This window comes from Lacerta agilis, chromosome 7, assembly GCF_009819535.1.
Source record: "Lacerta agilis isolate rLacAgi1 chromosome 7, rLacAgi1.pri, whole genome shotgun sequence".
NCBI lineage: Eukaryota > Metazoa > Chordata > Lepidosauria > Squamata > Lacertidae > Lacerta > Lacerta agilis.
The window spans coordinates 3,165,785-3,180,473 of NC_046318.1; the positions used below are offsets into that span (position 1 = coordinate 3,165,785).

General features: G+C 42.1%; 1 protein-coding gene across 9 annotated transcripts in view; it reads left to right on the forward strand.

The window, feature by feature from the left end:
- Positions 1 to 751: 751 nt before the first annotated feature.
- FAM193A (family with sequence similarity 193 member A) overlaps positions 752 to 14,689 on the forward strand; it is a 49,381-nt gene continuing 35,443 nt past the window's right edge. For 4 of the 9 annotated variants that reach the window (XM_033154156.1, XM_033154166.1, XM_033154164.1 and 1 more), the window contains exons 1-2: positions 9,242 to 9,347; positions 11,832 to 11,976. In XM_033154156.1, the coding sequence (XP_033010047.1) occupies positions 9,346 to 9,347; positions 11,832 to 11,976 (147 nt within the window). In that variant the 5' untranslated portion in view covers positions 9,242 to 9,345. Of the gene's footprint in view, positions 803 to 1,081; positions 1,375 to 9,241; positions 9,348 to 11,831; positions 11,977 to 14,689 lie in introns of those variants that run through there. The other 5 variants (XM_033154160.1, XM_033154165.1, XM_033154158.1 and 2 more) reach the window with 5 other exon arrangements.

Here is a 14,689-nt window from a genome sequence, read left to right on the forward strand (position 1 = left end):
AATATTCAGAGCAACTTGAGCACAACAAATCGTACTTTTGCAACACCTGGAGGAAGTTTTCTCTTTTCCTGCCCACTTTTGGTTTCCTTGGCCTATGTTAACTCGCGCTCAAAATTCATCAAAACCTATTAAACCGTGTGTACTTGCTACAGTCATGTTGTCCAATGTATTTGGTTCTAGGGAGGGGTCAATATTAAAAGTCCATAAAAGAGATTTGGCGGGGAGCGGCGGTAAATTGTAGTAGTAATCGTCGTCGTCGTCATCACACCTAAAAGTCTCTAGGCGCGGAGGGAACCCTAGCTGACAGTTAAGAGTAGTTATTGCTTTAGGTCACAAATAGCCAACTGGAGGAGGGTTGGTTTTATTTCGTTTTCACACGGGAGGGCACCTTCCTTCCTGCAGCCCGAAGCGGCTCTCTGCCCCCTCGCGCGCCCAGAGGCGCTGCCCAAACCCGGTTCCTCGCGAGCCGCTCGGCGGGGTCGGTTTGGGCCGGTTTGGAATGGAGGGAGCGCAGGGACGATGCGGGTGCCGGGAGCAGCCAGCCTCGGCCAGTACTGCAGCCCGGCAGCCCGCGAACACATGAAAACGAACGGTTCCCTGTGCCTTCGTTTTGGTTAGCAGCGGAGAAATCCTTCCAGGGGCGGCAACACGGCCGGAGAGCCCCCGGAGGAAGAGGAGGAGGAGGAGGGCAGCAGCCTCAAGCGGAGCCGGCAGGAATTGCGCCGCCCTCTCCGCCTTCGTCGCAGTCCCTTGCCTCGCTTTCTGGCCTAGTCGCGCGCGGCCGCGGAAGGCAACCCCTGAGGTGAGCTTGGAGGGGCGCGGGGCGTCGGGTGGGAGGCTCCCGCTGCTCGTCACGGGGCGCGGCGCCCGCTTTAAGGCGCGGCCTGCACCATCTTCTTTGTGTCAGCCTCCGTTTCCCCCTCTCACTGCTTGGAGGAGCTGAGGCGGCTTGCGAAGGGCTTGGCGTAGCTTTCTCCCTCCCTCCTCTTCCTCCTCCCCCCCAATAGGCCGCCCTTGACTTTGGGCCTCTGAGGCCTTGCCTTTGTCTCCTGCCGGGGTTGAGGGGCAGCGGCGGGGACCGAGCGCGCCCACCTCCCCGGTCGCCGCCTTCTCCGTGCGGGAGAGCGGCCTTCGGAGCCCCCTTTGCCCGGTCTCCCGAGGGCCGCCTTCCTTAAACCCCGCTGTCCGCTGCTTGGGATTTTGCGCAGAAGGGGGCGCGAAGGAGGCCGCGGCGCTTGCGGGGTCTTCGGACTGGGTTCGGTCACTTTGCTGCCCGTGAGGAGGGTCGCTTGCTTCCCGAGGCTGTGCCGCCACCGCTGCGTTTATTTGAAAGGGCCTCTTGGTTCGCCCGGCATCGGCACCGCTAAAAACCAGGTAAAAACTTGCTCCAAATCCAGAGGAAGAGACCCATTGGCTCCCTTTGCCCGTGTAGTTCGGGCACAAAGCAAGTCTTGAGGTTCGGAAAACCATTTTTTGATCGAAAGACTCGCTTTGTGGTAAAATCTTCAAGCTGGTAGAGGCACCGGCTCCTCTAAAATAAGGTTTTGAGCCCCAGCTCAATAAAATAGGGAAGTATGTAAAGCCCGTACTTAGAAAACAACGCGGTAGCGGCCTATTTTTCCTTTGCTCAAATTATTTATCATCTCTCATTCTTGGTGGGCAGGTACTTCTCCCCTTACGTTATCGGAAACTGTTACTTAGATAAATCAAACCTACATACATATGGAAAGTAGGGAAAAAAGTAATTCTGTCCTGAGAAGACTGTATCTGTGCAAGCCTGGATTTATTTCTTTTTATTTTTATTATTATTATTGGTGGATGAGGAACGCCTGCCTGCCTGCCTGCCTGTCATTCAGAGCAGAAACTCCCAAACGGTTGTGAGATAAAGGCTTCTGTGAACCTCTCCCAAGGGGTGCTGCCTGGTATATATATCCCCACATGGCTTGCTTGCTGCTATGTTTGCCTCCTTTCAGTCAGTGTCCTCAGTGGAGAAGTAGTTTTTTTCTGCGTCTATATACACTGAATACAATTCAGTCTTGACATGGCAAAATTGCATGCTTACAATCTTCTACCTATCTGCATGAGAACTGGGTTATTTGCATTTTTCAGTTTTTTTCTTCTAATCAGATGATGGTCAGATCAGTGATTTCTAGAAACAAGGTGAAAGCAGCTCTTGGAGCAGAGAATTCATAGCTAAGGGGAAACCTTTTTACATATTAGAGTGAAACATGTTTCCAATTTTAATTCAGATAACTGCTTCAGCTGTCAAAAGTTTAAAAGATTGATCTTGCATTTTGACAGTTCCCCCTCTTTATTCTAGAGAGGGGTGAGAATGCAGTTTGCAGTGTGTAGACCAGTGAGCCAGCTTTGGGAAAGATGGCCTGAGCTAAGTGGCTAAACTGCTGACAATTTGGAAGTGCTATCAGCAGGTAGAAGTGAAATCACTGTTGGCTGGCAAGCACAGAGATACTTCATGAGAGACAGTACGTTGTGCTTCTAAAGTTTCCCAGGTCTCTTTTCCTATACGCATATAGAAAAAGTCAAAACAAAATAAAAAATAAAAAAATTCCTTCCAGTAGCACCTTAGAGACCAACTAAGTTTGTTATTGGTATGAGCTTTCGTGTGCATGCACACTTCTTCAGATGCACACGAAAGCTCATACCAAGAACAAAGTTAGTTGGTCTCTAAGGTGCTACTTGAAGGATTTTATTTTTTATTTTTTTATTTTGTTTTGACTATGGCAGAACAACATGGCTACTTACCTGTATAGAAAAAGTGTAACTCAGAATGCTATATGCATGTGCATTGAAGAGTGTAACTTTCTTCTGTTCATATTATTATTATCATTATTATTATTCTCTGTTCATATTATTAATAAATTGGAAATCAAAGTGTGGGTTATTTATATCACCACTCAAGACTTTAAAATTCTGGAATAGACTAGCATAGCAATGAGGGGCAGTGATAGAAACAGTGGTATGGAGCATGAAATGCTATGTTGTTTCCAGAACTGTTTCCAGATCTATTAAGTTTTCTTCTAAGGACATCTAGGATGCTGATTACAGATGTACAGTATTCAACAAACAGTAGTATCTTTACATCTGCCATACCATGGCAACAGTTCACATGAATGTTTACAATGAAGTGGTCATGTTCCTAGGTCCTCTCATGCACCTCTTTTTATCCATGTCTCTAAAAGAGCGCAGGTGCTTCATATGTGATAGTTGTCCTAATGTGTCCTCGTTTTTGTGAACAAGTGTTGCAATGAAATATGTGTATTATCTCTTTCAGTTTACATTTGCCCTAGAAAATTTTTCCAGAAATGCTCACATTTTGTGACATTGCAAGCAGTACAGGGCATATTTCGCCAAAGTAACTAACTACAAACATATTTTCTATCTGTTTAACGTCAACAATAAAAATGGGTTTCTGGATAACTAAAATGCCTCCACAAGAGCCCTGACATCATCTTCAAATGCTTCGTATGCACTTGGATTAGGTTGTGATTGTGTGTGTCTTCCTTGACACTTTGATGCTCTACATCAGGGATGGCCAACTTCCAAGAGACTGTGATCTACTCACAAAAACTGGCAGTGATCTACCCCCTTTTTGGGGGGTTCATGTAAAAGTTGTTGAGCTTCTTTGGGGAAGAGGAAAGCGACATTGAGCTTTTCTTTTTAGGAAGGAAAGCCCTATGTTTGGTGGTTCAGGTCATTTTAGGGGTGCAGGGCAAAGACGCTGAGCTTTTTTTAGGGGAGCCAAAGTTTTTTTTAGCTTCTTTGGGGGCAGCCACTGATCTACCAGTGGTCTACCACAGACGTCCAGTGATCTACCTGTTGGACATGCCTGCTCTACATCCTTGAGTTCCCCTAGCATTCTTGCAGTGTAGCTGCCATTCAACATCTAAGGATTGATGGATCTTCAACCAATCTGACCACTTCTCCACAGAAGGCTGAGAATGTTTGCTTTCCCTTTTGTATTGTGAATTTTCCAGCATTAGATGCCAGTGAAACATCTGAATGCTTTTTTAAAAATTACATACATCATCTCAGTCTTCAGATCATAATGTACTTTCTACAGATCAGTGATATTTGATGTGAGACTTTAATGTTGTATGCAGTAATAGTATAAGGTTGGGGGAAAGAGAGATGGTGGTAAACTTTCATTCTTTTACAGTATATGTGAGGTTTCTGTGTCAGCTTTGTGTGGGTAGGTTCTCTTTATTCATTTATTGGTTTTCATTGGCATTGATAGGTTGGGGGGCCCAAGGCATGGTTGGTTGCCTTCAGTTGTCTGCAGTGAGTTTTGTTTGCATGTATTGTGGGGGAGAGGAATTGTTGGGTAAAGTTAGCCATATTGATTTGTATGCTGTCGGTGGGTTCTTCTTGTTGCCTTGTTTGGCTGTGTGTGTGTACCGTATTTTTCCGTCTATAAGATGCCCCCATGTATAAGAATGTATATTTTGGGGGACTCAGGTTTAAGAAAATGGCCTCGGCACTATCCATGTATAAGATGCTCCCTAATTTTTGACATAATTTATTAGGAAAAAAACCTAGTCTTATACAGTCGTACCTCGGGTTACGTACGCTTCGGGTTGCGTACTTTTCAGGTTACGAACTCTGCTACCCCGGAAGTGCAACCTGAAGCGTGCGCAATTCGCGCATGCGCAGAAGCGATTTTTCTTTTTTCTTTTCATTCTGCGCATGTGCAGAATGAATTATTCGGGTTACATCCTTTTTTGGGTTACGTAATGTAACCTGAAACGAATTAAGGACGTAACCCGGGGTACCACTGTACACGGGAAAATACGGTAATAAAGGGGAGCCACACTGGGCTGAAGGTGTCCTCTTTTATTTGTCCCATTGTTAATTTCAGTTTGTTGATTAGCTTTTCTAGTAAGGCTGATTTGCATATAGTTTGGTACCAGTGGTTCATGTTCAGATCCTTCTCTAAGTTACATTTTGCTTTCCCTGCATTTATTTACCTCCTTAATTCATATAGCTGCTCCATAGCTGAAGTACTCTAGGAAGCCAGTGTGGTACAATGTTAAAAACTGGGATGGAAAAGCTATTTGCTACATGGCTCCTGGAACCTGGATTATGGGTACAAAAACCGAATGGCTAGTCGCCTTTTTTCAGTACAATGACACTTTCTATTTATTTTTTCATAGAGAATTTATTTGGTTCTTTTTGCAATTTGTGCTACTTGGAGGATTGTAACCAGCCATAGCAAAACAGGTCATATAGAGAGCGCAATGTAACTTAAATTTAGGTATGTATAGGACAGTAATACCTAGTGAACTTCATGGCTGAGTGGGAATTTGAACTCTGGTTTCCCAGGTCCTAGTCTTCCAGACACTCTAACCATTACACCACGCTGGATCTCACTGGGGAAAACCTTTTTCTTTCAGTTTGCAAAGTCACAGCTTCTGTGATAGGTGGAGCTACCAGTGAGGGACATTGTCTCATTCTATCCATTCATGCCCACACAGCGTGATTATTTTCAGGGTTCTAAGGTTTTTATTTCCGTAAAGGAAAGCACTTCCCTGTAAATGGTACAGGAACACTCATGCAAATCTTTAAAGATAATAATAAGGCTTGCAGCACCATTTCTAAAAATAAATAAATCCTACATTATGATATCCTTTAAGATAGGCATATCCAGCTCCCAAGAGATTGTGATCTACTCCCAGTAGATAAAAAAAAAAACTGGCAGTGATCTACCCATTGTCATTTTTTAAAGGGGAAAGGCCAGAGTGGTTGAGCTTTTTTTTGGGGGGGGGGGAACTCTGATGCTAACAAACCCACACAATACAACTAAGAACTAACAATGGATGCAATGGAGGGGAGCGGGAGCAGAGACATTTTTTCTACAGTTTTTAAAAAACATGAGATCAAAAAGCATTCCTGGGGATCTCCCTGTCAATCACAATCGACCGGTTGGGCATCGCTGCTTTAAGAGATGTGGTGACCACAATTGCACACAGTATTCAGAGTTCAGCTGCCATGGCCTTCTGTTTCCAGTTCTGTTCTCAACCATTTTCCTAATGATCCCTAAAATATAATTCCGCCTTTTTACTGCTGCCACAACCTTGGTCAGCATCTTAATTGAGCTATCCACTCAAGATCCCTTAGATCTTGGTTCTTAGTCAGTCACCATCAGCTCAAACCACAATAGCATATATGTAGTGTTAGGAAGACCCAGAAGCTGTGTGTAGACAAACGCCGGCTCCCTCAGCCTATAGAGCGAGATGAGCGCCGCAACCCCAGAGTCTTCCACGACTGGACCTAATGGTCAGGGGTACCTTTACCTTTATCTTTACCTTTTAGTGTTAGTATATTTTGCCCCAGCATATTTCACTTTTTAACACTGAATCAGATTTATCATTTTAATGCTCATTCACCCTGTTTGGAGAGATCCTTTTGGAGTGCTTCACAGCCTCTTTTAGTTAAAAACTACTCTGAACAACTTGGTGTCATCAGCAAAGGGCTAGAAAGATGCTCTGTCTCATGTTGCAGACATGGCAGACAACACACATCCAGTAAATCTCATTCACTGTCACTAATGGGCAGGACCGAAACTAAGAATTAGACCAGAATGGTTATCTTATATATTTCAAGATATAAGAATATTTATTCTATTTACACTTCTCCCTCCATACCAAACACACCATTAGATACACAAAATCATACTTCAGAATGGGCAGGTACACAGGAAGGGGACCCCCCCCACGCAAAAATCCTCCTTTTTCTCATAATCTCCAGTCTGCTTTCCGCACCCCAGTGCTCAACCTGCATTCCGGGGGGGAGGGAGATGCAGCAGAATTGAAATAATGGGGGGGGGAACCTTTATTCTTTCAAGCCAGCAAAAATATTATCAACCCTTCTGCTCGCTTTGCAAGAGTGAAGTGATCCATTAACTGCAGCTTGTTTGTTTCTTTGTTTGTTTGCAAACCACAGCTGTGTGTGTCTCAGCAAGACTGAAGGGTAGGGGTGAAAATATCCTCCTGCAACTGTGTGAAAGAGCTTCTTCATAGTTTGGGTTGTTTGTTTACTTATGCCAATTGTATAACTTTGGAAAGCTTCCCTCCTCTCAGCACATCAAAAACCTTCCTCAAAGGGAACACTTCAGTTATGTTGCTGGCCCTCAGATCTCTTGGCATGCAACTGCAAATCTCAACTTGGTCACTAGGTGGGGCTCCTGAGTCGCAAAAACGATTGTCAACTTGTTAATTTTGAGCCCTGGTGTGGTGTAGTGGCTAGGTGTTGGGACTAGGACAGGGGTCCCCAAACTAAGGCTCGGGGGCTGGATGCGGCCCAATCGCCTTCTAAATCCGGCCTGCGGACGGTCCGGGAATCAGCGTGTTTTTACATGAGTAGAATGTGTCCTTTTATTTAAAATGCATCTCTGGGTTATTTGTGGGGCCTGCCTGGTGTTTTTACATGAGTAGAATGTGTGCTTAGATTTAAAATGCGTCTCTGGGTTATTTGTGGGGCATAGGAATTCGTTCATTTCCCCCCCCCAAAAAAAAATATAGTCTGCCCACAACATGGTCTGAGGGACGGTGGACCGGCCCAGAGCTGAAAAAGGTTGCTGACCCCTGGACTAGGACCTGGGAGATCAGGGTTCAAATTCCCACTCAGTCATTCACTGGGTGACCTTGGGCCAATCACAGCATCTTTACCTACCTCACAGGGTTGTTGAAAGGGTTAACTGAGGGGGCGTGAACCATGTACTTCTGGGAGAAAAATGTGGGATATACATGCAATAAATAAATTCTTCTGCTTACCTGCTTAAGAAAGCTGGATGGGCCAGGCCAATGGAGATGACAGCTACCAACCTGGCATCCAGAGATCTGCACATGGTCCTAATTAGACCCTTGCCAGTCTCAAAAAGTGTCTGGCACCTGGGGAATTTCTAAGACTTGACTGCAATATTTGCTCCTATCCAAGTTTCAGTCCAACCACTGCCTTGCAGCCAGTCACCCGCAGTCTTCTAAAGCACCATCTCCGTATGAAGGCAAAAAAGAAGAAGAATGAGAATTACCTTCTCCACATTTACCAAGCAATTTCCATTGAACTTGTTTCGTAATTGCACACAGTGGCAAGTCAAATTATCAGCAGTATTTGTCAATGGCTCAAATTTTGGACATGTTTCTTAATACTGGCCATCAGTGCTCATCATTGCTATGCTGTTTGCAGTGTCATAAAAGAATGGCAATATTGCCTTTAGTGCGGGATTCAATCCTTCATTGACTGGTGATCATCATGATATGTGGACCACAAGAATTCTTGTAACTTAGTTGTAGATGACTTTCAGTAGATTTTCTTATTGTAGTACAGTGGTACCTCAGGTTACAGATGCTTCAGGTTACAGACACTTCACGTTACCGACTCCACTAACCCAGAAATAGTACCCCGGGTTAAAAACTTTGCTTCAGGATGAGAACAGAAATCATGCTCTGGTGGCGCGGTGACAGCAGGAGGCCCCATTAGCTAAAGTGGTACCTCAGGTTAAGAACAGTTTCCGGTTAAGAACGGACCTCCAGAACGAATTAAATTCTTAACCCGAGGTACCACTGTATTTTCATATGAATTCATATGAATTTGCATGTTCCAAATGTGGCAATATTGGCCACTGAAAAGGTGAGATCTTGACCAGTTCAGAGGTACAGTATATAGTCATATTTTGGTTTTCAAACAGCTTAGTTCTCGAATGTTTTAGCTCCCAAACGCTGCAAACCTGCAAGTGACTGTTCCAGTTTGCAAGCTATTTTTGGAAGCCAAACGTCCAACGCGGCTTCCGATTGAGTGCAGGAAGCTCTTGCAGCCAATCAGAAGCTTCACCTTGGTTTTAAAACATTTTTGGAAGTTGGACATGGTGTGTCATGGTTGATTCTATGTCTGACAGACTGGGTTTCAGTTTGAATTCACCTGTCCCTGTGGTTAATGTCCCAAGAGCTGAACAAATGCCAGTATTGATGATGTAGTTAGTTGACAGGATTGATCCTTAATGTTAAGGCACTCAATTTTATTGCCTGTTTACGAAGGCAGTTAATGTAACTGAAACAGTTTCCTCTTGACATTCTATTAATGTTCCATCAAGATTTGATTTTTTTAAAGCATACTTCTATGCAACACATAGAAGGCAAACTGCATCATCACCACTCAGCATTCGATATTAGCCAGGAGCCAGGTGTGTTTTGTGACTGGGAATTGTCTGATGGTGAGCAATTTGAGAAGTCTTGCTGTGGGCGCAGGAGGAGAAATGCCTCCCTGCCCGACTCTAGAGTAGGAGAGATTGCTGCTGCCTTCTGTGTGCTGCTTTGCCACCCCACCCCAAACATGTAAGTTCAAATCTAGCACAGTACTTTAAATAACATATAATATATCTATATCTATACATGCCAGTATTGTAAATACTAATTTTTCAAATAACTTATGATTTTCACCCTTATTGCAGGAGCTGAGTCCTATTTACGTTTGTGGTGTCCAATTAAGAATTGCTTTTAAAAATGTGATTTTAACAATGTGTCACTTATATGAACTGTGTATTATTTCATGTGTTTCGAAAAAATAAATAGAAAGTGCAACTGAAGTGGACGGAGAGGGGAATTGTGGCTAGACATTCTGTAAGCTAGGTAACAAATGGCTCCTTAAACCAAGGTTACAGTTCCCAAAATGGAATGTCTAGTTGCCACTTTGGGGTAAGATGGCTCTAAGGTCTTGTTTTTCAAATGGACTGATTGTGATTGATTATCAGTTAAACATCTGGCTAGGTCAGATGACAACCTTGAGCTACATTAAGAACTTTGAGAACTTAAAGAACAAAAGTTACTGTATATTCTGGCTTATAAGACTACTTTTTAATTCAGGAAAATCTTCTCAAAAGTTGGGGGCCGTCTTATATGCCGGGTGGAGAATATGCGGTCGAGTATATCTCAAATTCTATATTTTAACTGGAAAAGTTGGGGGTCGTCTTATATGCCCAGTCTTATACGCCGGAAAATACGGTACTTTATCCAGGGACAGTCTATATATATTTTCTTAATGGTGACGTAGACCATTCATAGAATAAGAGTATTCTTCACAACTGTGAGCAGGGCAGTGGGGTGGGGTAAGTGAAGACAAACTATAACAGTTAACTACAGTTGTACCTCAGGTTATGTACGCTTCGGGTTGCGTACTTTTCGGGTTACGAACTCCGCTAACCCAGAAGCGTGCGCAATTTGCGCACGCGCAGACATGTTTTTGCGGTCTGCACATGCGCAGAAGCGGTTTTTTCGGTTTGCGCATGCGCAAATCGAATTTTTCGGGTTACGTACAGGAACCAATTAAGTACGTAACCCGAGGTACCACTGTATAATGTTCACTGTTCCTGCTCAGGCTGCACAGAAAAAGCATTTTGGTTCCTGAAATTCATTCTGATTGCAGATAAAATATATCTGATAGAATTCTACAGGATGTGATATTTGTGTGTGAAAACAGTCAAGATCCAATGATCCCCAGATGATGGAGATGTCAGATGCCGTCCTCGCACCCAGGCATCTTCACTTAGTCACAAGTGGCCAATACTCGGATGCAAAATGCGGCTGGCTAATTTTAAATACAGTCGTACCTTGGTTTTTGAACAGCTTAGTTCTTGAACGTTTTGGTTCCAAAACACCACAAACCCGGAAGTGACTGTTCCGGTTTGTAAACGTATTTTTGGAAGGCAAACATCCAATGCGGCTTCCGATTGAGTGCAGGAAACTCGTGCCACCAATCGGAAACCGCGCCTTGGTTTTTGATACCAACTCTCTTGTTCTGAAGAGGTGCAAATAATTTCTTTCTGTGAGCAGTCATGATACCTGCACCATTTTGCGTTCCATAATGATGATGATGATGATAATGAAAAATAATATTTATACCCCACCCTTCTGGGTGGGTTTCCCCAGCCACATTTCTGCTCTCTTAGATGCGGCAGCCACACAACCACGGTTTTGTGTTATGCCATGTCCCCACCATAGCTGCCATTTTGTGTTATGCCAAATACCTCAAAGCCATCATATTTTGACAGGCACCCATAGTACTTTCTCAAAATTCCAAATGTGCCCACTGGTCCAAAAGGGTTGGCAACCCCTGCTGTGACCACTTGTATTTCCTTTCTTTAACATCAAGAGAATGTCTGATATGACAAATTACATTAATGTTGCCTGAAGGGCGCAAAATAAAGGTAGAATTGATGTCAAGAATACATTAAGTTTTGGGTCTGAAGGTAAAGGCAGTGCAAAAATACCCTTGAAGCAATATATAGTACTTCTGATCTAGTTCATTTAATAGCTCTATCAGCATCCTAGCTTGTAAAGCAATGCTATATAGAAAATATGAAATAGGGAAGACAAAACAACTTCTTAGTCTAGTTTAAATCCATTAGTTAATTTCATTGGACCTCTAGAGTAATGTTTGAAAAATAGCATAAAATGTGAATTAATTATATATTATTGTTATTATTTGTTTAAACCATTTACATCTTAATGTATGCCAGGGCAGGATACATCATTAGATCTCAATGTTTCCCCATCCTTTTAAGATCCATTTTTTTGGATTTGGCTAAATTATTTCTCGTATGTCCTTTAATAATTACTCAAGATATTTAATCTTTCCATGAGAAAAATGCCAATTCTGAGAAAGGTGTGGACCAATAAACAAGATTTATTATTTCGATTTGTTGGTATGATAAGTTTCTGGAATATAGTAAAAATGCTAGTTGATAGAACAAAATGCTTTAATATATTTTAGTTAAGGCTGTTTACATAAGACTATACACTTACTGTTATCTTAATTGTTAGGCTAGGAGTAACACATGATTCCTGTAGCGAAGATACATATAGTAACTTGCTTCAACAGTATCACCAGTTGGAACAGGAGATGGGTCAAGTTGCTGAAACATGGCTTGAATATCAGAAAAGAATAGATGATTATGTTGATGAACAGGTAAGCAAATAATATATTTATATATATACATATAATCTTAATCAGAAAGTTCAGGTGTTAAAACAAACTGTATACAGGTATATGTAAAGAGAAGCAGATAATTGTTACCATTGTGTATAGGTGTACTATATTAATATGTTTGTTTATGTGCACAAATCATTTTATTTTAGTCATTTTCCTTATATATATTTGCTTTTGAAGAAGATGGCAGGGAGCAAGGAAAGCCAGCAACCGGCTTCCAAAAAACTGGAGGAATTGGGGATGCAAGTTATCACTTTGTGGCTTGGGGTTGAAACTTTTCTGCTATCAACTGTTCTGATGAAGCGTTAAGTGAAAGTTGTGTTTGTGGGACAGGGGATATTTGTACATGTAGTTGATTGCTGGGTAGCCATGCAGGTATGCTATTGCTCCCAGATTAACAGGACTTGCTACATGTAAAAAAACCTGCACCTTAAAATTGTTATAGTGGCAGCACCCTTACTCTCTGTGTTGCCGGCCATGGTTGCTGCAGACAGCAGCATCTTGTAGAACTGTGATGTGTAATACACCCCCTTGCCTTTTTACATGTACATCGTACCTCGGGTTACGTACTTGGTTCTGGGTCACTGTACGTAACCCGAAAAATGCGTTTTCTGCATGCACAGATCGCGCGCGGGGCGGGTTACACTTCCGGGTTACGGGAGTTTGTAACCCGAAAAGTATGCAACCCGAAGCGTATGTAACCCAAGGTACGACTGTATATGGAAAGTTTGTTTGTGTTACCATGAAGCATTTTCTGTGAAAAAGTTGATAATAAGGGTTTTACAGATACAGGTACATGACTCTTGAGATTGTGTTTTAAAGGGGCGTGTGTGTATATGTTTAGTTTTGTTTATTAACTGTCATATTCTTTTATGGAAAAGGCCCTGAGGAAGCCCTGTTTAGGCCAGTGCATATTGAGATTAATAAAAAATGCATTGCTTTTCAACATCTTTGAAACTGTTTCCCCTGCATGTTCTTCTTTCTGTTGAATTCTTTGTTCATCACATGTGCTGTAATAGGAAATGACAGATCTGAGATGGATTAAAGCATTTTTGTTTTTAATTTTTACACTTATTTTTACCAAATTAATTTAAGCATTATATACTGTGTTTTAATAATTGGTACATGATACCTGTATTGAGTCTTCAGTATTGTGTGATAAATAGAACTTTTAAATAAAATACAGGTGAATTTTTGAATCTGAGAAAGAAGTGTTACAGGTGTGTAAATAAAATAAATACCTGAACTTCACAGTTGACTCAGGTCTCATTTGCAAGAAGAACAAGTTGCAAGATGTTTTTTAGCTATTGAATTAAGTTTAATATACTAGTGGAGTATATTACACCAAAACCAATAAAGAAGAGACTAGTATGGTTAGAATGCTAGACTAACATGCAAGAGACACAACTTCAAAATCCATGTAACTTCTATTCGGTTAGGCTAAAATCAACAGCAATATGGAACTGAGATTTTGTAGTTTAGAATTCTTTCCAAAGAGCTCTTAAAATCTTCTAGTAAGATTTGTTTGAGCTAAGATCATATAGGGCTAAGCTACTCATGATGGGATGGATCTGTCTCAGGCGTTTGACTTAGATTCAGACCCATTTTGAACATCCTTCAATATCTTCTAGCTTCACAGTATCAACAGCAATTCATTTATATTGTGTTAAAATTCAGAAACACAGGTTTTTAAATACTTCGTTAAAATGTCTAAAGCATGCATCCTTCATAGTTTCCTCAAACAGAATATCTTTTATGTATGCATACTGTAAATACCTCAAATTAAAGTACCTAGCAATTTGACATTAATACAAAGCTTTTATCTTTTAGTGAATAAGTTTGGATAGTTTCAGAGAAGCTTAAAAAGACTAAGAACAAAAGTTTTTAAGCTATTTTGAAGGATACGGAGCTCTGCAAAACACTTCTGGTCTAAAGCTTTATGATCTGAATTAGGTGATGATAAGAATACTGTACAGAGTTGGTCTATTTATCTCTTTACTGTCTCTATACCAGCGGTGGGTAGTCTCTAGCCTGCAGGCCTCTTTATTATCAATTTATTTAGTAGATTTATATCTCCCTTTCCAGTCAGAGTCCTCAAAGTGAAACAGTGTTTATAAAGCACAACAGATACACCAAGAATCACATGCTCATAAAACAACAATCAGACCTACTGAAGCAGAAGCTGGCATCAGGTGTTCCTTCCTATAGGACAGATGGTGTCCATTGGCCTGGGGTTGTTGAGAGGAGGGAGTACTCTGACTGGAGCAGGCCCTGACATTGTCTTTGACCACCTGCCTCCCTATCTTCTTCCCTCCCACTGGGCAGGTGGTTCTTGTGAGGGGTCGGGGTGGGGGGCAAATTCAGCCCATCAAGCCTCCCCATGAAGTTGTTTTGCTCAAGTCATGCCTGCCTGTAGCCGTATGAAGTTGGGTAGAGAAGAGGTAAAGCAGCAGCTGTAAAAAGCACAGGCTTCAAAAGGAAGAATCAGGAATGCATGACTGATTTTTCCTTTGTACTTGTGATTTGAATTTTGTGCTTTTTGAATCAGGTGTCTTATTTTCTCCCTTTTCACAGTGGCAGAAAAAGGTGCCATGTTATAACTTCAGTTTGCAGCTTCAGATGAAGAATTAGGAGTGATGCACTCCTGATACATCTTTTTAGCCACAGATTTAAGTTACAGTCACCTGACTCT